Source organism: Pseudochaenichthys georgianus, unplaced genomic scaffold, assembly GCF_902827115.2.
Source record: "Pseudochaenichthys georgianus unplaced genomic scaffold, fPseGeo1.2 scaffold_553_arrow_ctg1, whole genome shotgun sequence".
NCBI lineage: Eukaryota > Metazoa > Chordata > Actinopteri > Perciformes > Channichthyidae > Pseudochaenichthys > Pseudochaenichthys georgianus.
Genome location: NW_027263114.1, coordinates 134,339 through 157,467, shown reverse-complemented (window position 1 = coordinate 157,467; position 23,129 = coordinate 134,339). Strand labels below are relative to the sequence as shown.

At 42.3% G+C, this 23,129-nt stretch overlaps 1 protein-coding gene and 1 long non-coding RNA gene across 4 annotated transcripts; one reads left to right on the top strand and one right to left on the bottom strand.

Annotated features, from left to right (window-relative positions):
* Window positions 1-7,274: 7,274 nt before the first annotated feature.
* LOC117443191 (uncharacterized) lies at window positions 7,275-16,317 on the top strand. Its single transcript, XR_004551630.2, has 4 exons — window positions 7,275-7,419; window positions 8,897-9,098; window positions 11,033-11,115; window positions 16,251-16,317. It is a non-coding gene; the product is annotated as an uncharacterized lncRNA (long non-coding RNA).
* On the bottom strand, window positions 14,483-23,067 carry nfkbiz (nuclear factor of kappa light polypeptide gene enhancer in B-cells inhibitor, zeta). Of its 3 annotated transcripts, none has more exons than XM_034079149.2 (11): window positions 22,953-23,067; window positions 22,194-22,300; window positions 17,691-17,779; window positions 17,042-17,331; window positions 16,440-16,545; window positions 16,215-16,361; window positions 16,007-16,070; window positions 15,756-15,925; window positions 15,574-15,678; window positions 15,248-15,415; window positions 14,483-15,119 (listed from the first exon to the last, which is right to left on the bottom strand). In XM_034079149.2, the coding sequence occupies exons 2-11, from the start codon at window positions 22,252-22,254 to the stop codon at window positions 15,078-15,080; spliced, it is 1,242 nt and encodes a 413-aa protein (XP_033935040.1). In that variant the 5' UTR covers window positions 22,255-22,300; window positions 22,953-23,067; the 3' UTR covers window positions 14,483-15,077. The 3 variants fall into 3 exon arrangements, with proteins under 3 accessions (XP_033935040.1, XP_033935039.1, XP_033935041.1); XM_034079148.2 differs by having other exon boundaries at window positions 17,042-17,325; XM_034079150.2 differs by having other exon boundaries at window positions 22,957-23,067.
* Window positions 23,068-23,129: the final 62 nt, after the last annotated feature.

The window sequence follows — 23,129 nt, the reverse complement described above, 5'->3', positions numbered from 1 at the left end:
TTCTCATAGTTTTCACATAAGCCGCGTTTGCTCGTAGACACCTGTCCCAGCAACAAACACGGGGAAATCGGCCAGGACAATATCCCCTTGACACCGATTCCTGAGGTTATAGATTAGCCTCCAGATGTAAATGAGTAGAGAAACCCAAAAAAAATGCAGCAGCTCAGTTCTCTCAGGTAATTTTAATACACCGTTGATCTCAAACGCTGGCGAGTCAATCTCAAAATAGAAATGTACTCACCAATGTCTGAAAGATCTGAAGGTGCCTGTTCCGTGACGCCAATCTGTGAGAGAGGTTTTCTTTTCAGCAATGTTGATGGAAGGAATGGAGGCTGGAGTCCGCTTTATATCAAACACCTGAGTTTATTGAGAGCCACGGCCGGGAGCATTGGCAGGGTTCTCACACGACTTCATCATGTGATTCCCCAGCCAACACTGAAGATTACACAGAAACACAGCGCAAATCTACACAGATAATCAAGGAGGAGCCTCTATTTCGCGCGTCTTCTGATCGATAATCACAAGAACCTGGATTCAGAGACAAAGACAGTCTGTTAAAGTCCTCTGGCAGTTAGTCACAGTCCCCCAACAGGAAAGCGGAACCTTTAACCCTTTAACCTTTAACCCCCTGCTCTAAGTTATGGCAGACCTATGTGAAACACAAAATGCTTTTTGGTACAAACACACAACAAAATATTTCCCTCACGTGTGTGTGTGTGTGTGTGTGTGTGTGTGTGTGTGTGTGTGTGTGTGTGTGTGTGTGTGTGTGTGTGTGTGTGTGTGTGTGTGTGTGTGTGGTGTGTGTGTGTGTGTGTGTGTGTGTGTGTGTGTGTGTGTGTGTGTGTGTGTGTGTGTGTGTGTGTGTGTGTGTGTGTGTGTGTGTGTGTGTGTGTGTGTGTGTGTGTGTGTGTGTGTGTGTGTGTGTGTGTGTGTGTGTGTGTGTGTGTGTGTGTGTGTGTGTGTGTGTGTGTGTGTGTGTGTGTGTGTGTGTGTGTGTGTGTGTATGAGAGGGAGAGAGAGTGAGCGTGTGTGAGAGGGAGTGAATGAATGAGTGTATGAGAGACAGTGGATCTTACCTTTTTGAAGTGTTTCTTCCTTGCCTTTCTCTTTGAAAAGTCTGTGATTAGGTCATCAAAATCCAGATCCCTCACAAGATCAGACTCGATGGCCATCAAAGAAAGGGCTGAAAGTCTCTTCTGAGCCATGGTTGTCCTAAGTTCATTTTTTATGCGTTTAAGCTGTGAAAAGGACCTCTCACCCTCGCAGTTGGTTACAGGTAGTGTGAGAAAAACATTGGAGAATGTTGTCTGTAGTCCATGTTTTAGCACCACCTGCAGTCTGTTTGCAGGAGTTTTATCTGGTTCTGTGCTGACAAAATCCCTAAACTGGATCAGCTCATCTCCTAATGACTTATCCAAGTCAGTAGGATATGATGAGGAGAGAATATTGGCCCGTCTGCGGAGATCAGTGTCATCACAGCACATGTCAAATAGGACTCCAAAGTGATCATTTATGACTTTGTATGCATCCAGGCGTTTGCTAAGTCCTGAGAGCAACCTGTCAATAATGACATTGAATGTCTCAACCTGGAATGTTGTACTGCCAGTCAGTACCACCTCGTGCTCCACTGTCTTGTCATCAAATACTCGTCTTTTACCAACACGGTGAGTCTCGTGCTGGTATGTCTGTGTCACGCCGGTGACGGCCCGGGCAGATGTCTCAAAGTCCGAAAATGTCCCTCGTAGTGATGCAACGTAAGTGCGCAGCGATTCCAAAAGTCGCACAGCTGTCATTAGGTCAATGTCTTTCTTTTGCAAGCCAGTGCTCGTAAGCTTGAATTGGTGCAGTACAGTGTCCCAAAATATTGTCAGCAGAGCAGTCTCTAGTTTCCCAAGTTTGCCACACAGCGCAGAGGCCTCTCGCCGTGTGTCCTGGCGCTCTTCGTCATCATCCGCCAACATTTGTAAAGCCCCTCTTATTGCAGTGTAATTCTCACAAAGAGCTCTTGTGGAGTCTCCTCTGCAGCTCCATCTTGTACAGGAGAGAGATTTTAGCTTCAGTGTGATGTTTTCAGTGAACACTTTATTCCATCGGTGGGTAGAAGCAGAGCAAAAAGCATAAAGTGCTTGAAGTATATCAAAAAACTGGCTTGCTTCACGACAACTACTTTCAACACAGTTGACACCAACCAAATTCAAGGAGTGTGCTGCGCACGGAATGTAATGTATGAGTGGGTTGCTTTTCTTGAGATGAGCTTGCAGCCCATTATATTTTCCTGACATGTTGGATGCATTGTCATGAGCCTGGCCACGGCAGTTTGAGAGATCCAGCCCCATATCAATGACCATCTTCATCACGCAGTCAGCCAGACTTGACCCAGTGTGACTGTGAATGGGTTCAAATCCAATAAATCTCTCAATGACTTTTCCTTTCTCACTCACAAATCGGAAAACGAAAGTTAATTGGTCGACGTGAGACATGTCAGGTGTAGAATCTACGATGACAGAGAAATACCTTGCTCGCTGTAGTTCTGTTGCTATTGCTTCCTTTGTTCTGTCACCCATCAAACCAATAAACTCCTCACAGATAGTTGATGACAAGTATGAAGTCCTACCACGTCTCTTCTGGCCAAACTTCTGCAAATGATCCTTTAAAAATGGATCAAACTGCACGAGCAGCTCCAGGATTCCCAGGTAGTTCCCGTTATGTGCGGATCCTAAAAGTTCGTAATTTCCCCGGAAAGGAAGCCCCCTCTCACTCAAGAATTTAATCACCGCAACTACACGTCTCAATACATCCTTCCAGTACTGACTTTCTGTGTCGACCTGCATCCCTAGAGAAGCATCCACAGTGCCCATGAGTTTAGTGCGATGCATAAGTGAAAGTATGCATTTTCTGTGCTCACCACTCGTCTCATGTTCCGTTATCCTCTCGGAATGCTTCCAATCACTAAAGCCGAGAACAAATGCATTACTGTGGCTGTGAGTGGATACAAGTTTGCAGGCAAATTGCTCCGGTAGATGGAGAATAAATAATCCAATCGCGTTGAACGATTTCTCAATCGGTCAATCAGTCTGGTCAGCATATCATTGGTCAGTGAGCGTGTCCGGCCGCTAGCATCGGTCTCCCTCCGAGATGCTGGATACTTCGTTGCCCGATTATGAAAGTATGAAACCTCTTTCATCAAAGTCTCCTCCCGGACATTTCCAGCAATTAATCCCCATTGTGCAGGGTCCTGAGAGACACAGGGAACTTCCGATGAACTCGAACCTTCACCCTGCTCTGTGACGTCCTCGTCAGGCTCGTCTTCATCTTTATCTTCCTCTTCTACTCGCTGCTGCGTTAGCATGCTAGGTTCAAGGCTAACATTGCTCGCTAGCTCAACAACATCCTCCGTGACCGTCGCCACTGTTCCTTGTGGTTGTTGCTGGCCTATTTCGTCACTTTTTGCTTTTTTGAAAAAGCTATTTATTGTTGGCACATTTTTTAATGCAGCCGCCACTCTCTCTTCTTTTTCTTTCTTTTCGCAGCCCCGCTGGGCGTTTGGCTACCGGCACCATCCATTTTTTTCTGCTCACGTGACAAAATGTGACATGAGTGAGGGTGGGGCTGTGATTCGGCTATACACTGCCGCCGCGTAGTAATACATTTGAGCGCATACATAGTGAGACCTACAGTACAGAGACGGTTTAGAAAATATATTAATTTGACCCTATAGAAAAGCTGTGTTATTTATAGCGAAGAGTGAGTGTCATTTAAAAACAATGTATGATGAGTGAGGTTGTGCCCGAAAAAAATAAAATAATAATAAATATATATATATTTATTTTTTTAATCTTGTCACTGAGGGCCCTCTTTGCTCAAGGGCCCCTGGGCACTTGCCCAGGTTGCCCATATGGTTAATCCGGCCCTGCTCTTGGCCCTTCAGCCAGGGCCCGGTGTAGGAGCCATATGTTAAAATGTATATTTGAATATTATTATCATTTGTTGTTAGTGCTAGTATATAATTTATTGGAACCAGCCGTGTGAAATTAACGGCATAGACGACCGCAGCTGTTCGTGTTTACGAGATGTTATAGCCGACGTCAGCTGCTGGTGATTGGTGTGTGAGAAGGAGAACATAGTTTTTTGAACTGAGAGAATATGTGTTTGTATTTGATACCTTTTTGTGTAAGTAAAAAACAAACTATCCTGAGACGTATTTTGTCCGAGTCAAGCTTATTTGCTATCTGTGAGCCGAATTTTGGATTACTGGAACTATACCCGGTATAGGGGCTGCTAGCGTGCCGCCTGCCCCTCCTTCGGTTGGCGCACCTCTGTATGAGGATGCCTTGTCGCTAGCGGCTTCGGATAACCTCTTCAATAAAGAGACGGAGGACGAGGTTCCGCTCGAGGAGGCTTCCCTCTCCTCTGCTCAGGGTTCTCTGAGGAGAGAGGGGCGCAGAGGACGGCTCCATGGCGGCCATTATTCGTACAGCCCTGGCGCACTTGCAGATTCCGGTTCCGCAGGCCGACTTGGCTCAGGCTAGCGCCTTCTTCAGACGTAGCCCTGCCCCTGTCCCCCTCACTGTTCCTCCTTCAGAGGAGTACCTCTGAGTATCCGGCGAGGGTGGGGCTGGGTGGCATACCACCCACTGAGCCTGCCATCGCCTCCCTGATTCTAGCTCCTGATGAGGCTCTAAGGCCTAGTGCTGCGTACCTGGACTCACATTCAGGTTCAGGTCCGGACTCAAGTCCAGAGGTTCAGGTTCAGGTCCGGACTTATAAGTCCGGACCTGAACCCATGGCTTGTGTCAAGTTGTGTGAGTAACTAAAGTGAACTTATTGTGAGCTAATTATCAATTGAAAATTAACTCATAATCAACTCAAATTCACTCATCAGGTTTATTGTGCTCCCTTCCAACTTGTGTCTACATTTCTCTACAAAGTACAAATGTGCCACTTAGTCTACAAATGACTTATGACAGCAACTACAGTGAACTACTACAAAGTTCAAACATGTATTTCATTTACCAAACTAAAGTAACCAAACAGTCCCTGAGCTGACTGAGCCTAAATCCCTAAAGCGTTGCTGAAAGGTAGAGTGTAGAGTAGACTATACGCATTACACTGTTACACACCTACTATACAGTATAGGCTGTAGTGACTGTACAGTCAGAGTGTACTGTACTGTCTGTGCACCATGTATTTTCTACAATCTACATGTGTACATTATACAGTACATACTACATACATAGTGATGTACATACATACTGTTAGAAATTAAAATCAATGTTGATATGGCGTAATTTTGAATTAAATACACTAATTTAAATCATTTTTATTCTGAAAAAACCGGAAGTTCACACTATTAATTTAATACTTTTATTCTGAAAATTCTTCATTTCCGGTTAGCATTAGCATGTGGCGAAATTCTACATCTTCAAACCGTGAATCGAAGGTGAAATGACATGTGATGTTGTACACTGAGCACACTGGGATTAGCACTCATTTATTCACACTGAATAACGTTCATCAGGGAATGTTTAAATAACCACAGACACCAGAATATACGTAAGTGCTAGTTTTTTTGCGAGTCCAAGTACCGGTTCCCGACGTTCCGGTTTTAACCGGACTTGTACCGAAACTTTTTACAAGTCCAGTACCGGTTCGGCGTACCGGTACGCAGCACTAGGCCTGAGGCCAGGTGCCCTCGGCCTCAGTGCAGGGTCACTGACGGGCTGCTCTGCAGGGCCTACGCTCCCAGCGGGCCCAGGGGCCGCTCTAGCAGCCGCACTCAGCCACCGGCTTACAGGGGTGGTCTGCAGAAGTCCCAGCGGCCCACTCAACCGCCTCCCAATGACTTTCGTGCCCCAGGTCGCCTGCCCCCAAGGGGCTCCAGGGGCCGGGGGGCTAGGCCCTGAAGTCCCGGGGCCGGTCGTCGGCTGCTTTTCCCAGCAGCAGCAGCAGCAGCAGCTGGGAAAAGCAGCTGCCTGTACTTCCGACCCTTGGGTGGTTTCCACCCTAACCCAGGGATATGAATTGCAGTTCCGACGCCGGCCCCTAGCCTTCGGCCGGGCCAGAATGACAGTTGTCAGCAATCCGGCGAAGGCCTTAGCTCTAGCCCAAGAGTTGTCCGTCCTCTTGGATTCTTCATGACATTGTTGATATAAATCATCCAGGGCTAAAGCACTGCCTCTGGCGGTCAGTAGGGACGAAATAGAACGATAGTTACGGCTGTAACTACGGTTCTATGAGTCCCGGATGACCGCCAGAGTATCCTGTCACTCAGAATTCTTGTGTGCTCGCGAGAAGAATCTGGGAACAGATCCTCTGACGACACCGGCTGATATAGCAGAGGCATGTACTACGAACCTGGTTCAACCTAACCTGGATATGTTTGAGTTATCGTTGGCCTAATCCAAAACATACGCGCTCTCGCTAAACGGTCCTACGACGCGGGTTATCAAGTGGATCGCTCAAGCCAGCCGTGCCCTATCTAGTTAGGTGCGCGTTCACATGAAAGGAGTGGTATTTGGAGCATTCGACCAATCACAAACATGGAGAAGCGCACTGACAGCGCAGCGTCATACTTCCTGCATGAAAAGTCAACTATAATATTAGACATATGAAGAAGTTAAACTTTAAACATCCATGACTTAAACACTTGATCCAGGATCAAAGCCACAGAGCTGCACCTGCAAGGTGAATACAGCTGGGAACAGAACAAGTGTTTGAATGCGTACATTAACAGGTTTATGATATCACTGCTCCGTCTAAAACACGATCTGACTTCAATTACATTTGTCTCGAGTGTTTCGTCAACTTAATGTGTTGCTTAAAATAATACTTCTGCATACAGTATGTGACACTGTGAGTGTTGCACGGCCAGATACGGCTCAGCTGACTCAGATAAGGAGATATATGATACATTATGAAGTGATATGCCGCGGACTGTTACTTTGATCCAGTTACTTATGTTGTGGCAGATATGTAAGCTTTCTTAACGCTAATGTTATAATAGTCAGATTGCTCTGAAGATGGGAGGTGATATTCTATTCATGTTCACGTTCACACAGTCAGATGATTTTTGCCGGCTGTCTTTCCTGCAACGGCAGCTTTTCTGTATTTCCTTTCTCCTGTAATATGACTTGATCGCTTTAAACTCCGCACACTGAGCTCTGATTGGTCAGTGCAGGCAGTGCTTTCACTGAATTGAGCTCTTAGCCTGCAACCTAACCTGCTCCGGGGCAGGTTAGCCGCTCAGCATAAGTTACCATGGAGATATAGCCTGCTAAAAAGAGAACCAGCGTCGTAGGACCGGAAACCCCGAGTTTTCGCTGAATTTAGCCGGCTAAGAAGAGACAGCATATGCCACAGAGGCCACAACTTGCCGAGGCATCTGCCGCTGCTCAACGGGAGTTGCCACAAGATGCCAGAGTAAGAGAAGGTTTACTGTAGCTGCCACTCGCCTTCCGTGGCAAATGCAGCTATTTAAACCCGTATTTATCGTGTAAAATGTCGCTGTTTAGGCATGACTTTATCGAACTGATCTGTACACAGGACTGATGTGCGATCTCTATTTTTCAAAAAGATTATACATCATCATTTCTATTCAATTTTACTTGGAGCATGGGTTGCTAAAATAAACAAACGTGCTATATTTATGATGAAATATTGGCCAGTGAGGGTTGCAACGCCCTTGGCAATTGTCGCTTCTTGAGGGGAGTTTCCGCTGCTTGCTACGATAAACCAGGTGTATGACTAGTAAGGACAAATAATTAACAAATAAATATCTGTATTGACACAGCAACGTGTACACTGGTGTTATTAGACTTGGCTGCAGACTTAGGGCAGCTGTAACTGATTGCAGTTGCCACTGCTAGTGAGATGCTAAGGTTTACTTTATAAATTAGGCAAAGGACTTATATTTGCGCCATGCCTTCAGCAGCAGCAGGCCATTCACTTTGATTTGATCCAGTTATGAAATGTCATCCTTTCGACAATAAAGAAATGCTACATAAACGTTATCTTACACGTTTTATCGAACCATCTCCGTTTCTAACTTTCAATATATTTAAAAAGAGATCTTTCTCTCATCCTGCGTACAGTTCTGCCGGTAATGAATATTAGGTTACATTTTGTGAGGAAACTTTTCCACCAATAATTCCAATAAGTTTTCCAAAATGTGTTCACTTCAGGTTTACGAAAGTAACTGTATTCGGATGAGTTGTTTTTCAAATGTAACGCGAGCTGAATACAGTTAGGCTACTTGGTTTTTGTATTCTGATTACGTAACGCCGTTACATGTATTCCGTTACAACCCAACCCTGTGTAGGCCTACAGATCATCAGTCCTGTGTACAGATCAGCATATGCCGGAAGTACTTGCCACAGCTACCACAGAGTAGCGGCCTCTGTGGCATATGCCGGAAGTACTTGCCACTGCCTGCAGATGCCACGAAATGAGCCAGGCCCAACTGCGGCTAAGCGAAAATCCTGCTTCGTAGTATACCCCCCAGGCCTCTGGTGTCAGTGGTCACAGGTGACTTTGTTGTTATTGGTACTCGAGCTGCGCATGCGCGCGATGGACATATCCAGTGCTAAAGCACGGGACTCATAGAACCGTAGTTACAGCAGTAACTATCGTTTTATATGTACAAAGTAACTATGAGTGTTAAAATAAACGAGTACAAATAAACAATATTTGCCTCTTAATGGAGTAGAAGTATAAAGTAACATTAAATGGAACTACTTTTTTACCTAAATACTTAAGTACAATACTTGTACTTACTTTACTTTCTGTTTTTTCATCGAGGTAAAAGTGCGCGTAATGTGTCGATCTATCCACTTTACGCATGCGGCAGCGTTGCATGAATCTTCCATACATTAATTTGTATCCCTTTTTTAATCCACAGTTTTTCTGCAGAACTACTAGAATATAGTAGTAGTTTATGTGATGCGTTCAGCAGCTGAGCCTCTCTGCAGGGAAAGAGTCACTCTGCAGGAAACACCCCGGAAGTCTCATCGTGCAGAGAAGCAGCACGGCACCGGTGTGGAATAACTTGTTGACGTTTTCTCTACAAACAACCTGCGCATTCTGCTACCCCGTCAACATTGGTAAGTAAAAACTGTTAGTAGACAGTGTTGTTGTTTTACGCGTGGGTCAGGTTTACTCACAGTAACGCTAACTTTTATCAGAAAGGTCTGAATGTGTGTTTGTCACGTTCCACTTCCGTGTTTACAACCTCACAATGGCGTAGCGTAAACAGTACTGTTTTATGTAAGACACTACATGTATATTGTATTTATATAGTTTAATGTTGACCTTTTATATTTTTAATTTTCAAAAGCTTTCTGTGCCAACATGTTTGTTGTCCTGAATACTAAGATAATTTAAATCTCCTGTGGTGCATCAGTCTCCTGAATGTGTTCAGAAACGGATCTACTTTTAACACTTTTAGTAACATCTATGCAGAGATGGGGTCGTTACTAAAAAAAAGTAATATATTACATATTACTTTTAAAAAAAAAAGTAATATATTAAACTACTTCGTCACTCTCTACATAAAGTAATTCGTTACTTTACTCGTTACTTTACTCGTTACTTTACTCGCAGGGCCGGCCCGCCCCTCCCTGCAGGCAGATCACGCAGACTGCTAAAGTTTCAAATGTCGCATAAGACTGATCCAGATCCTGAATGTTTTCCTATCTGCCCGTGGCTGTCCTCTGTCTCCTGCTATCTGTATATGTTGCACAGTCTATCTCTGCTCGCTGTTGCGTCAGCGTGTTCTCCTGCGTGTTGGCCATGTGTTGCACTGGAGCCAGACTGGAGCACACCGCAAAGACTTCAGCCGAGCACGTACGAACTGCGCATGCGTGAGTGGCAATAACTCTCCTTACCAGCAGGCGGCGGAAGTGTGTATTCGTCATTCAAAACAGGCAACAACCGGAAAACAGAGAAGAAGAACAGACTACGTGTGTGATATAAATAAACAACAGCTATGTGCGTTATCTTCACCTTAGCATGTGTTCTTTGCAGGTGTTTGTTGAGGTTTGATTATTATTAGAAAGTAACGCGTGTCGGGGCAATGTTAGTAACTGTAGAGTGATTACTGAATTATAAAAGTAGCGCGTTACACTACTCCGTTACCGACAAAGTAATATTATTACAGTAACGCGTTACACCCAACTCTGCATCTATGAAGCAAGCTACTTGTTGAAATACACGACATTCATTATCTACTATTTTCTGACAGGTATTTTTGACAAATGGAAAGCTGTTTTATCATCTTCAAATCACTGAAACCAGTGGGGGAGGAGGTTTTATTTTAACGAGTCACGATGAGCTGATGTAGAATGGCTTGGTTTAATTTCATAGTTTAGGAAACCGTGACAAATGTATTATTGTATGTGTCATAAAAAATCATGTTGATGTTTCTTGAGAAAATATATGTTTAATCAGTACAAAGTACTTAAGTACTTAAAGGTGGGGTAGGTAATTTTGGAGAAACCCTTACAGAGCCCCTCCTCCAATACACACGAACGCGCACATGACCAATGAGGGCACGAGATAAGTTTGTGCACAGATGGAAGGCTGACAGGCAGGTAGGCCATCCAGTTATTTTAGCCGCTTCCACATATGAAATGTTGTTAGGGATTTTGTGTCAAAGCACTTAAGATGTTCATTGCTATCGGGATGTTAAGAGCATTCCATGGAATATAACAAAAAGTGTATCTCGAGCCGGTTTCTCAAACTTACCTACCCCACCTTTAATGCAGAAAGAATATATTCAACCACTCTAAATATTCTATAAATAATGAAAAGGGAAACAATTACCACGTAGAGAAATACAGCAGCCATCAGTCCCTGAGATAACATCAACCCTTCTGTACGCCTTACTTTTTTGACGAAATATTTGTTTCCCGAGGTGAAGAATATTTAAAAAATGCACAATAAATACCTGAAAAAGTAAAGAGAAAAACTAGTTTTTAAAATGTCTTAAACCAGAATAATCCTAACGCTGTCTTCCCTCTCTTCATTTCTCCCCAAGATGAGTGCAGAGTTTCTGGAACAAATCTGAGGACGGCCGGGTTTCTTCACTTCTTCACTTCTTCTCTTCTTCCTCCACTCGTGGTAAAGTATGGCATTTAAAAGCCTTAGTAAGCGCAAACCTTTAAATGTGTTCAGAAAGTCTTAGGAAAGTAAAAACTTTAGAAATGCCATAATAGTTTACTACGCCATGCGTAATTTAATAGTGTCAGAAAAAGTCATAGTTTGCCTTAATAAAAGTCATAGGAAAGTCATAGTATATAGTATAGCAAAAAATTCATAAGAATGATTAAAAGTCAAAAGAATTTCATTACAATGTTTGCCAAAGAGAAGTTACAAAAAACAATTACATTTTTCATAAAAAGTTGTTTAAAAAGTCAGAGCAGAAAATCATTAAACTGCAAAAAGTCATAGAAAAGTTAATCAAATCCACAATAATTAGCTAATAATGTCCTTAAAATGTGAAATGCCTTTTGAAAATCATAAATAGTTTCTAAAAGTCATTAATAATGACGTATAAAATAAATGTCATTCTTTTTTCTTTATTTTAAAGGTGATTATTTCTCGTCATGATAAATATAACTTAAACCTTCCTTCTTTGTATGACCCAGTGGCTCACCTGGTTGGGCAGGTGCACAGTGAGCCAGGAAGAATCCTAGATGCCAGGGTTCGAATCCCTCCTGCGGCTGCGGTGCTGCTTTTCAGGACTAAAAGAAGCAAAAATCTGAAAAAAGCACACACAAAAATTGTTCTGCTATTTTTTTTTTTATCCTGATCTACTCGTTCTGCTGTCCTACACCACCTTCCTCTCTTATCCTACGCTACCTGCCTCTCTTATCCTATGCTACCTGCCTCGCCTACTCTTCGCTACCTGCCTCTCTTATCCTACGCTACCTGCCTCTCCTATGCTTACTGCCTGACTTTGAACTACCTGCCTCAATTACTATGAACTACCTGCCTCACTTAGTATGACTAACTCAGCTACTCCGAGTCTCAAACCCCGTACATGCTAAGCAGCGGACCTGAACTCGGCACGGGCGCCTTAATGCCGAGAACAGACCCAATCCGGCCACCAACACATGTACATGAAGACCTGTGCTCCGGGCGCATTTATCTTCTTCATTTTGAGTAAAGCACTTTAAAAATCACTATAGCTCACGAGGACTCGAACACACAACCTCAGGCTTTCTAACCCGTCTCCTATCCCTCTGAGCCAATTGACCAGTGACTGTTGCATCTCATTTGGTAAAGTCATTCTCTACTTTGGATGGTTAGACTGTGAAAAAAGTGTAAACTGTAAAATGCAAGGACCTCATGAGGATCGAACCCAAGACTCCTGCTCACCTGAGCAGCTTTGTATCGCACTAAGCTGTTTCATTTGTGGAAGTCTCAGGTTGTTTGGTAGATTATGTAACAATGAAAATGTAAAAAAGGAAATAACAAGTTATTGTGCAGTGCATCCAATAAAACTATCCTTGTAAGTATGTCATACAGTTGTGCCACCAACATTTATAAATGAAAAACTCTTCTCTCTGTTTTTTTCACACCATTTTGGATGTTTTACCTGAAAACCAGTGGAAACAAAGAAGATTGAACCCACAGCCTCCAGTCTTCAAGGCAGTGCTTTATCCCAGTGAGCCATTTGCCCTGGGACAGTGCTTTTTGGTTTGGTAATGTAATTCTGCACGGGTGTTAAACTTCCAAAAGTCTCTGCACCTCACGGGGATCGAACCCACAACCTCAGCTCACCTGAGCAGCCTAGCATCACTCTGAGCTATCAAATTGAGACAGTGACTGTTGTTTGGTAGATTATGTGACAAATACAAATGTAAAAAAGGAAATAAAATAAGACATAGTGCAGTCCATCTGAAAAAAACTGTCCTTGTAAGTATGTCACATAATTGTGCCTCCAACATTTTTAAATGAAGAACTCTTCTTCACCTCATTTTGGATGTTTTACCTGAAAACCAGTGGAAACAAAGAAGATTGAACTCACAGCCTCCAGTCTTCAAGGCAGTGCTTTATCCCAGTCAGCCATTGGCCCTGGCCCGTACATGCTGCGCTTGGTAATCTAATTCCACACTTCGGGTCTTGGACTCCAGAAGACCCCTGCACCTCATGGGGATCGAACCTTAAACCTCAGCTCACCTGAGCCGCGTAGCATCACTCTGAGCTATCAGATCGGAGACAGTCTTTGTCCAACTGTCCAAGACTTTGTTTCAAAAAGGAGATGTAAAAAAAGTGTTGTTGTTTAATATCACTGCTCCCTCTAAGAATCAAACTCACAACCTCTGGTCTTCTGATCCTTCTCATATCGCTCTGAGCTAAAGGACCTGAGCACTCTGTCACCTTTCTGGTAGAGACTGTCTCTTGGTAGGGGTTGTGAAACAAAGTCAATGTGAAGAAAGTCACAGCATAGTATGTAACGGAATTGCACCACCACCAGGGCTTGGACTTCCAAAAATCTATGCACCTCACGGGGTTAGGGTTAGGGTTATTAACACTGGCAGTGTTTTATCCCAGTGAGCCATTTGACCTGGGACAATAACCCTTTGTTTGGTAATCTAATTCTGCACTTTGGGTGTTAAACTTCCAAAAGTCTCTGCACCTCACGGGGATCGAACCCACAACCTCAGCTCAACCTGGCAAGGCTGTGGTTTATCCCTGTGAGCCATTTGTCCTGGTTTGACTCTGTGTCGCTTGGTAACCTGATTCTACACTTTGGGGCTTGGACTTCAAAACACATTTTTACTGGGTGGGTGTTGTATTTGGAAAAATCACTGCACTTCATGAGGATCGAACCTAAGGCTTCAGTGCTTCAGGACAGTCTTGTGTCTCTCTGAGTTATCAGATATGAGGTCTCTGGTAGAGTTTGTGTCACAACCTCTGCATGTTGGACTCATTTATTCCGGGTGTTGGACCTTAAAAACCTAAGTATCGAACACACAACATCAGCTCTACTGAGCATCCTCATAAGTCCATGAGCTATGAAATCTCATAGAAACAATATAATAGCCTTTCAAAGTAAATGTCTTTGTGGTCAACCCAAGCAGGAACCAGACACTCAGCCTCAGCTCCACAGACCACACATCTCCGCTCTGAGCTATGTGACTGAACACACTCCACAGTCACAGGGACACGTCTGTTCTTCTTCTGTGGGAATTGGATCTAACGCTAAATTGATAAACATATTGCTCACTGTGGGAGTTGAACTCACAACCTCATGCTTTGTGAGGGCTTCTTCATCACACTGAGCTAATCCATCTGACAGGCAGTGCTACATAAATACAGCTAGTGTGCAATAAGAGCAACTCGTGAAATAAGGCTTTCATTTAGGAGCTGAGCCAAAAAAGTCACATTAGCATTGAGCAAGTTTGCATTCAAATGTTCTTAGTAGGCTGATCTTAGTACGCTGGAGAGTGACACATAATGTAATACAAACAATCACCTCTTAAACTTTATTGCACGTCATTTTATTTCCCAATACAGGTTTTTAGGGCTCGTTAACACAGAGTATGAACACACAAACTGTTCAACTGCAATATTAAACATTTGAGGAAATGCATGAAGAATTTTAAAATAAAAACACCAAAATGGAACATTTTAAAATACCAAACATGTTAACTAATTGATTTCAAAATATAATAATAATAATAATTCCTTACATTTATTATAACGCTTTTCCAGATGCTCAAAGCGCTTTACAAATACACATTACACATAATAATAAAAAAACTCTTTCACTTAACCAAAGAACTAAAATCTCTTAAAAAACTGTTTTATTAAAAGAAAGAAAACACCCACAACTATAAAAACTTCTCAGAAATAATCATAAATCACCCAAAACAAATATTGATTTACAGAGCATATTCCCAATCCTTAGTGTTAATAAACAAAATAAAAATAAATTCATCCCCTCACTTTCTCCTTGAGCATTACATGGTAATGAACAATAAGCATGTTTCACCGAAACAACCAGCATCTGCCTTTTTTGGCAAATAATATAATAATAGATTGGACTGTCTGACTGACAGTGTTTCTGAGCTTCACTTAAGCATGTAAATATTTCCTTTCAGCAACTGCTGCACCTGAAAAACAATAAAGAAATCAGATCAGCAATTAATAATTAGATGTTTCGACAACTTACACTTCTACACACTTCTACTTAATAAACAAACAACCTATTATTGCCCTTGTTTGAAGGCATCAGAATTACCTTTTCCCCAGTGGGTCCTCTGGGCACCAGCTGACACGGCAGTTCATTTTCAAAGTTCCTGGCCCCGGGGTCCGCACCTTTCCTCATCAGCAGCTTCACAGCTTCCACTTGACGTTTATGATTTTGCAAAGAGCTGACGATGTGCAGGGCCGTGTTGCCGCTGAATGTCTGAAACGTACAGAACCGTACATTAAATAACGTGCAGTGTGTGTGTGTGTGTGTGTGTGTGTGTGTGTGTGTGTGTGTGTGTGTGTGTGTGTGTGTGTGTGTGTGTGTGTGTGTGTGTGAGAGTGAGTTTCCCTTTGATTGCAAATACAATGACTAACCTTAACATTCACAGCTGACTGCGACTGGTCCAGGAAAATGTTGAACAGCTCCACGTTGGCCTCCTCGGCAGCCATGAGAAGACACGTCCTTCCACTTTTTTGATCCTGCACAAAACAATGCAAGCTTCAAAGTGATGCGACAAGTGTGACATGTACCAAAGTCAAATGATTTGAATAGTTACCTTGGTCCCACTGGAGGCTCCCGTAAGCAGGAGAGTCTTGATACACTTGACGTACATGTGTGCCCTCTGCGCCAGCTCCTTTGCCATATAGGAGCACAGATTTATCAGAGTCCTCAGCTCTTTAACCACAGCGTTGTGAGACAAGACAGCTGCATGCAATGGAGTTAAACCTGTAAGACAGAGAACAGCAGGATTAAATCAGAAGGACACTCCCTCCAAACCAGCTTTAAACTTCAATAAAACATACTCACCATCATAGTTGAACATTTCAGTATCCACCTGCTGACCAGTCACCTTTAGGGTCCTGCAGATGCTCTGTGGAAATACATGTGTTGAAAATAGGTCAGAAAAAAAGCACAAGGGATAAAACGTTATGAATTTGAAATGAAAACTGTTATTATTAATTGCATCGAGATGACACTGCTGCAACAGTGTTATGCATTTTCAGTTATTTCACACCTGCAGGGTGAGAAAATGTCCTTTCTCTGCACACAGATGCAGAGGGGAGCGGCCCCACAGGTCCCTGGTGTTGATCTGAGCCCCGTGCACCAGCAGGTCCTGGACTACGAGCTGCTGGTTGGTGGCAGCTGCTATCTGTAGAGCCGTCTGTTAACAAAGGTCATCGCTTTACTCATCTGCATTTGATGTGTGATGAACACAGATAAGCTACTTCAGTGTTTGTACCTGCCCATTGTGTTCTTTGATGTCCAGAGAGCCACATTGAGACATTTTGGCAGCGATCACATAAGCCAGAGCTCGCCTCCCTTGTGCTACTGCTATGTGAAGGACTCTGGCCGTTGGGAAAGAAAAAGAGCAATCAAAAATAAATTCACATGCACGTTACGTCCATAATGTTAAGGTTAATTTGCTTAGGATTTGTGTCAAGGCAGAATTATAATATTTATTGGGATAGAATAGAGTGACTTGAATGCCAAAGGTCAACAAAATACCTTTGGGAAATAATAAATGACAACTTTATTCCTCATATCATGACTTCATTCTAATTGTATCACAAATGATATATTTTAACAGTTATTTTCTTTAAATATTATTAATAACTTATCATCATAATATTACAACTTTTTTTCTGACTGCTCTCATTAATTCATGACTTTATAAAACCAATATAAAAAAATGTTCAAGTCAATCATTTCTTCATATTTTGAATTCTCCTAAAAATACTTTACGATATGACTAGCGAAAATAAAAATATTCCTTAGAGAAGGAAGCCATGTAGGATATGTTTTTGAATATGCACACATTTAAGCTATTTCATCAATACTTACGTGTCTCCATCGGCGTCCTGCATGCTGAGCAGCTCAGGAGAAGCCCCCCCGAGCCTCTGCGCCTGCTGCTGGATCTGCCAGTCAAATAAAGTGAGCTTCCCTCCATCAGCAGGAGTGGGATGTTGCAGTTGTTGAGGGGAAGTGTGGCCATTTTCAGGAAAACCATTACTTATATGGGGGTATTCTGGAGGGCCAAACAGCTGAGGGCTCACGTCGACATCAATTGCTTCAGACTTTGCAGTTTTGAATTCATGGATGAAGTTTTTGTCGTCCTGCTGGCAGTTCTGTTTCTTAAAGAGAAGCGTATGAATGTATTTTAGGGGATTTTGAAGACAAAGAAGCCACTGCCTGCATTTGTATACTAACAACTTTCACTTGTGGAGGAATGCTTATCCTCTTCCTCATACTGAAGACACATTTGCCCCTGCCTGCATTTGTATACTAACAACTTTCCCTTGTGGAGGAATGCTTATCCTCTTCCTCATACTGAAGGAACTTCCTCATAATCAAAACTAGAAGAAATAACATGTAACATTTGATAAAACGCAATTAAGTTGATTGCAACATATCCTGGGGAAAAAACAAACCCTACATTAACACTTGCTTTAAAGCTGTCTTAAACATGTCTTGTCATGTTGCTGTGACTTACAAAGCGCCTCATCATGAGCAATTCCTTCACAGTCTTCTTGTGCATGGCGTAGGCGTATTCTGGGGGCCTGGGATCAGCGATAAGGAAGCCTGAGAGAAAGAAAAGGCCTGTTTAACAATCCTCAAAAGCATACATGCATTCAACGTATTGGGCAAACAAACATGGGTGAGACAGACTCTAGTTTGCTCAAGTCAAAGTGCTGAAGAAATTGTTGATTAAAATTCCAGAAAATGGAATTGTCCCTGTTAGTGTAAGTAAGTATAGGGAGAAACGAGAAAATCAGGTAATCCTGAGTCAGATGTAAATTGTTTTCTCTTTTGTGTGTATCATTTAAAAACAGGTTTAAAAAAAGTCAGGTAATACAGGGTTACCAACCCTCACGCATCTGGCGTGTGACACACGCTCAATCTCACGCTCTCACGCTGCCCAAACTATTCTCACGCCAAAAACAAGAATACCGAAGACTAGAAACGGTTTTGAAAACTTTTGTCACGTAGTGATCGTCTTCTCGTAGCTAACTAGTAGCGCTAGCTTTAGCTAACGTTAGCCAACGAAACGAACTGCCGAGTAAAATTGGAAAACACTGGTAATTAATTGTTCTATAATTTATAAAACTACGGTGTTAAAAATGACCATTTCAAAAATAGAGATTCTAATGGTAAGATATAGATATACAGATACTAAAGAGACTACAGATAGGCTACTAAAGATAGGCAGGTACTTGCTTTCAAGCAGAACAAAGGGGAAAACAAACTTAGCGGGAGTGTTTACGTGTGTAGGCGTAATGACGTACAACGGACTCGACCATTTCTGTAGTCCTATTCAGCCACTCGGTAACAACCATCGTTTTTCAGACACGTAAACTCTTCACAAATCACCAGTGGGGTCACTGCTGATGTATCTACTGTCGTAGAACAAAACGTGATTTATCTCTTAAATTTGTGTCAACCACAGACCTTATTTCGAGCTATTTTCCAAAACCCTATGGAGAAAATACATTTCTTTTTTGACGAAGGAACCGGAAGTGCTACAAATGCTAACTTACTTCCGGGTTTTAGGACGCGTCACTGCGGTTCTCTATAGAACATCTTTGATAATGTCTTCTGGCCAATCAGAATCAAGATAACCGCGTGGTGTTGTTGCAGGAAGTCCCCACGGAGAATACTTTTGCTGTAGTACATCTCTATATACATCGATACAACATTACGTGTTGATAGAAATCAACACGTAATGAAATAAGACCCCACGGTTTGATGATTGATAGGTGTGTGGGCTGTCTTTCATTTGACACACAGAACAATGGGGGCTATCCACCCTTATCCACAATGTAAAGTCATTCACACAGCCTCTTCCCTCTTCTCTCTGTGAGGAGCAGCAGGTTCAGCTTTCAGAACACAGTAAGAACAAACTAAAATGGCATTCATTTGTTTAAATATGTCGTGTAGTAATATATGTATTTATTTTTCTTCTCAAGAGAGTACCAGAATGTGTATTTTATGTTAGTATTTAAAAAAATCTCATGGGGGAGTATTTCCCCAGATCCCCCTGCAGGCAGGGCCGCCTTAATGCACGGGCTGACCTGGGCTGAAGCCCAGGGGCCTACGGAGATCAGGGGCCTATCATGAGCCAATAAAAAAGTAATTAAAAAAAAAAAATGATTTCGGATGTTTTTAAAAAACATTTAGATAAACAAAGTCTTGGCTTTCAGAATATGAAACTTTTATTTCCAAAATCACACGATAAATAAATGTTTGAAGCTTGTAAAGGGAAGATGACAGCTCTCACTCGCCACTCACTCCCCCTCCCTCCGGCTGACATTATGAATGTAAGGCGTATAGTAATCATAGATAACACGGCAGGGTCCGTTACAGTTTGTTTTCATCTGGTTTCAAATAAACAAAGTCTTGGCTTTCAGAATATTAAAATTGTTTCGGCAAATTCAGATGATAAATACAACATTGAAGCTTCGGCATAATTACAAGCGGAGAACGGAGTAACTTGACGTCACAGCAGGCATAACAACAGCCTGTGTTTCTCGTGAGGGTTTTCCCCGGGAAACAAACACAATACACACAAACGCAAAAATACACAAACACACACACTCGCGAGCTTCCCCCAGACCAGTAATCCAAACGAAGATATCTTCCCTCCGTAGTATTTTGATCATTTGCTCCGCTAATCAATCAGATCGATGGAATCCAGAGATTTTTCTCAAACATGATGACTCCGAAACAGTCAGTGGGCACCACTTAACAGCCAATCAGAATGAGAATATGTTTCACATGTGACTTATTCAAATTGCAAGTGATTGAGTGACAGATGAAGGTTGTTTAGGAGAAAAAGTTTGAGAAGAAAAAGTTTGAGAGTGACGCTCGGGAAAGGAAATTGTGACAATTGAGACAAGCAGCTATTACAAAAAATGCCGAAGCTTACAGGTTATTTTAAACCTGTAGGCCAGGATGAGGAGGAAGGACAGATGAGTTCTGTACCGAGCGGCAGCGGTGCCGGCCGCGGGGCCTCGGAGCCAAGTAGGCCGTCTGGTTCTGATAGCGATGGAGTAGCGGGAGAGGAAAAACAGACAGGAGGGACATTATCTGTTGGAGGAGATGGGAGGACGACGAGGACTTGCTACGTGGAGGGGAGCCAACGGCAACCGGACAAATACATGAGGGAGGCCCGATACGTCACTCATCTGGAGGAGAGGACCAGGCGCGCAGAGCAGAGTGGAGAAGTGCGATCACAGAGCCTGCCGAGGCTATAAATGACTTTCATTTGTTGTTTAAATAGGGGGCCTACAAAACCTATCAGCCCCAGGGCCTGATGGCAGGTTAAGGCGGGCCTGCCTGCAGGGGTTGGATTTTCAGCATGTCAACTCTTTCACCTGTGGGTAAATTGCAGGATTGGCTCCAGGTCGCCCTTTTTATTTACTACAAGACAAATGTGCCTTTTTATTTCATACAGTTCCATTTGGATTGAGACAGGGGAATAATCTAAACCTCACGCGTGGCGTTTCACTGTCAAGGGGAGCGTGTATGTAATTACATTGCAAATACTGACTTAAGCCCCACCACTGTATGGGTTAGCCCTACCATAGATTACCCAACAAAAATACTCTCTCGCAACTGCCGACCCGTATTGCGCATGCGCAGATCTAAGAACCAGTAGAAATGATAAAAAAGTAAAAGTTTGCTGCTTATTGTTCTACTAGGCCAACATAGAGTCAAAGAGTATATGAGAGTGAGAGTGTGTTAATTAATGTTTGGCAGTTTGGAGTAAGTCTGTAGATTTATTTGTGTGTGTGTGTTTCATGTCTCTCACGATACATTTTCCCGAAAATTATTGCGATAAACGATAATATTGTTGGCACCGTTGTATGAGCATATTAGACTACTGACATAATGATAATATATATTAATAATTCAAGTACATCCTTTCAAACTGCCAGTCACATCCTCATGTAAATGGCAATTTATCGAGTTCATTTTTATTTATCGTACGATAAGTCAATTAATTGCTTATCGTGACATGCACACAATAAAACAGTGGAAACAAACATGTGTTTGACTTTCATTAGTGAATGAAACTGTGTGCCCTTTATAGTCTGTGTCCAATATTGTGTATTTGTATATATTGTATATATACTAAGGTCCCGCTGCTGACACGACAGCAGTCATTTAGTAGAACAATTTAGTGCGCATATGTGTAATTAAACCCATGATATCAAAATCTCACTCCAGCCAGGTACCCGAAGTTGGCAACCCTGGGTAATATATAATAATAGTTTGTATCATCTAGTTTTTGCAGATGATACACAAACACAGAAGAGAAAACTCGAAATGACCAGACCTAGAAAATCGATAAACCAATCAAATGTATTCAGGGACCTTTATAGAGCATACAAACAATGAAGAACGTGTATAGTGCCGCGCACATATACCATCAGGACATTACTGATGGGGTGCGGCTGCGGAGTGATACTGTAAACCCGCATCTAGGACGCATGTATGAATCATGGCTGAAGACCTGTTAAGTAAATAAAGATGCCTCATACAAAGGTCTACGGATACCTTATTACTCTCCATGACCTGCATATAGCATAAAGGACTATTACAGAACGTAAGTCTGTTATATATGAAATGTATCTGAATGTGGAATATAAAGTGATAAGTAGCAAAAGATTATATTAAAGTGCAATACATGTAACTTAAACGTATCCTGTTCAAATACAGAGTTAATCAAATGTAGAAAGTGTGTAGTAAAAATGTGGTTTATCATTTTACGGATATCACGTGTTTACTTTTGGGTCTAAAAAATTCGTCTTTCGCCAGAAGGTTAAAGTCAAGTGTGAAGTGTTCTCTAATGTCGAGTGGGACAAACACAACACAAATACTTCCTCATTCCCCTGTGTACTCAACGCAATGCATCAAATGTTCAGGAACAAGCAGATAAAAGAAGTATGTGTGTGGTTTTCATTCTTTCATGGATCTTATAATTGAATCTGACCTGGATTCTGGTTGAAGTTGGCCCCCATTGGTAGAAACTCGCTCCTTCTCGGATCCAACATGTGTAAGGAGTTTTTTTTTACTGGACTTTGCCCTTGTCCAATAAACCTGGAAAGCAAAGTGTGTCTGTCAGCACAGCAGAAGTGTCAAACACAGGGTGTGATAATACAATTTAAAAAAAGACTGACTCAACAACAGATTGAGGAACAACCGCTGCGAAACACCTGGATCTACTTCCTGGTTTCACAGGTTCCAAAAGTGAGTTAACTTAAGTTCAAAATAAATGTCCTAAACATTTAAAAAATAAACCATAGAGCTAATCCTATAGGGTGAATTCAGTCGTCTCATTTGACAAAAAGTATGTTTTTCCCATTTAATTGTAAGCTGATGCTCAAATGAGGATGTGCTTTTTTTTTAAAGAATAGAAATTCAATTCTGCTCTACAAAAAGTATGTTCATATTAATCACAATATAACAAACTCAAGTGAGTTTAAAGTCCATTTATTCAGCGGAAAAACACGGCACAAAGGTTCAGTTAATATGCAAATGTGTTGCAAAACCACGGTACAATACAGCCTTTATAAGTCAATGAGTAACTCAACTGCAGATCAGATAGAAAAGTCCTTCTAGCAAAGTGAAAGCATTAGTTTTATATTTGTAAACAACATTTCTCTGCTAGTTTTCCATAAAGCACACAATGCTTTTTATAATGACAAGTGACATTTAAAAGCAAACAGAGTAAATGAGTGGTAACACTTACTTACTTCTCAGGTTCTACAGAGTGAGGACCCGCAGGCTGAAGCCTCCGTGTTGTAGAGGTGGAAGACTACACTAGTGAAAGAGCACGAGTTGACTAACATGCGTGTGTTGTTGGCACTGACCACTCCCCTTGTATCAGCTCGGGTGTGTTGCCCATATATAACCCTCAAGAAAAGCA

Coding starts and splice junctions, on each gene's coding strand:
- nfkbiz (XM_034079149.2), bottom strand. CDS start 22,254: ATGTTGGATCCGAGAAGGAGCGAGTTTCTACCAATGGGGGCCAACTTC. Junction 17,780..22,193: donor CAACTTCAACCAGAATCCAG/GTCAGATTCAAT, acceptor TCTTTCTCTCAG/GCTTCCTTATCGCTGATCCC. Junction 15,679..15,755: donor GAGCCTCCAGTGGGACCAAG/GTAACTATTCAA, acceptor TGTTTTGTGCAG/GATCAAAAAAGTGGAAGGAC.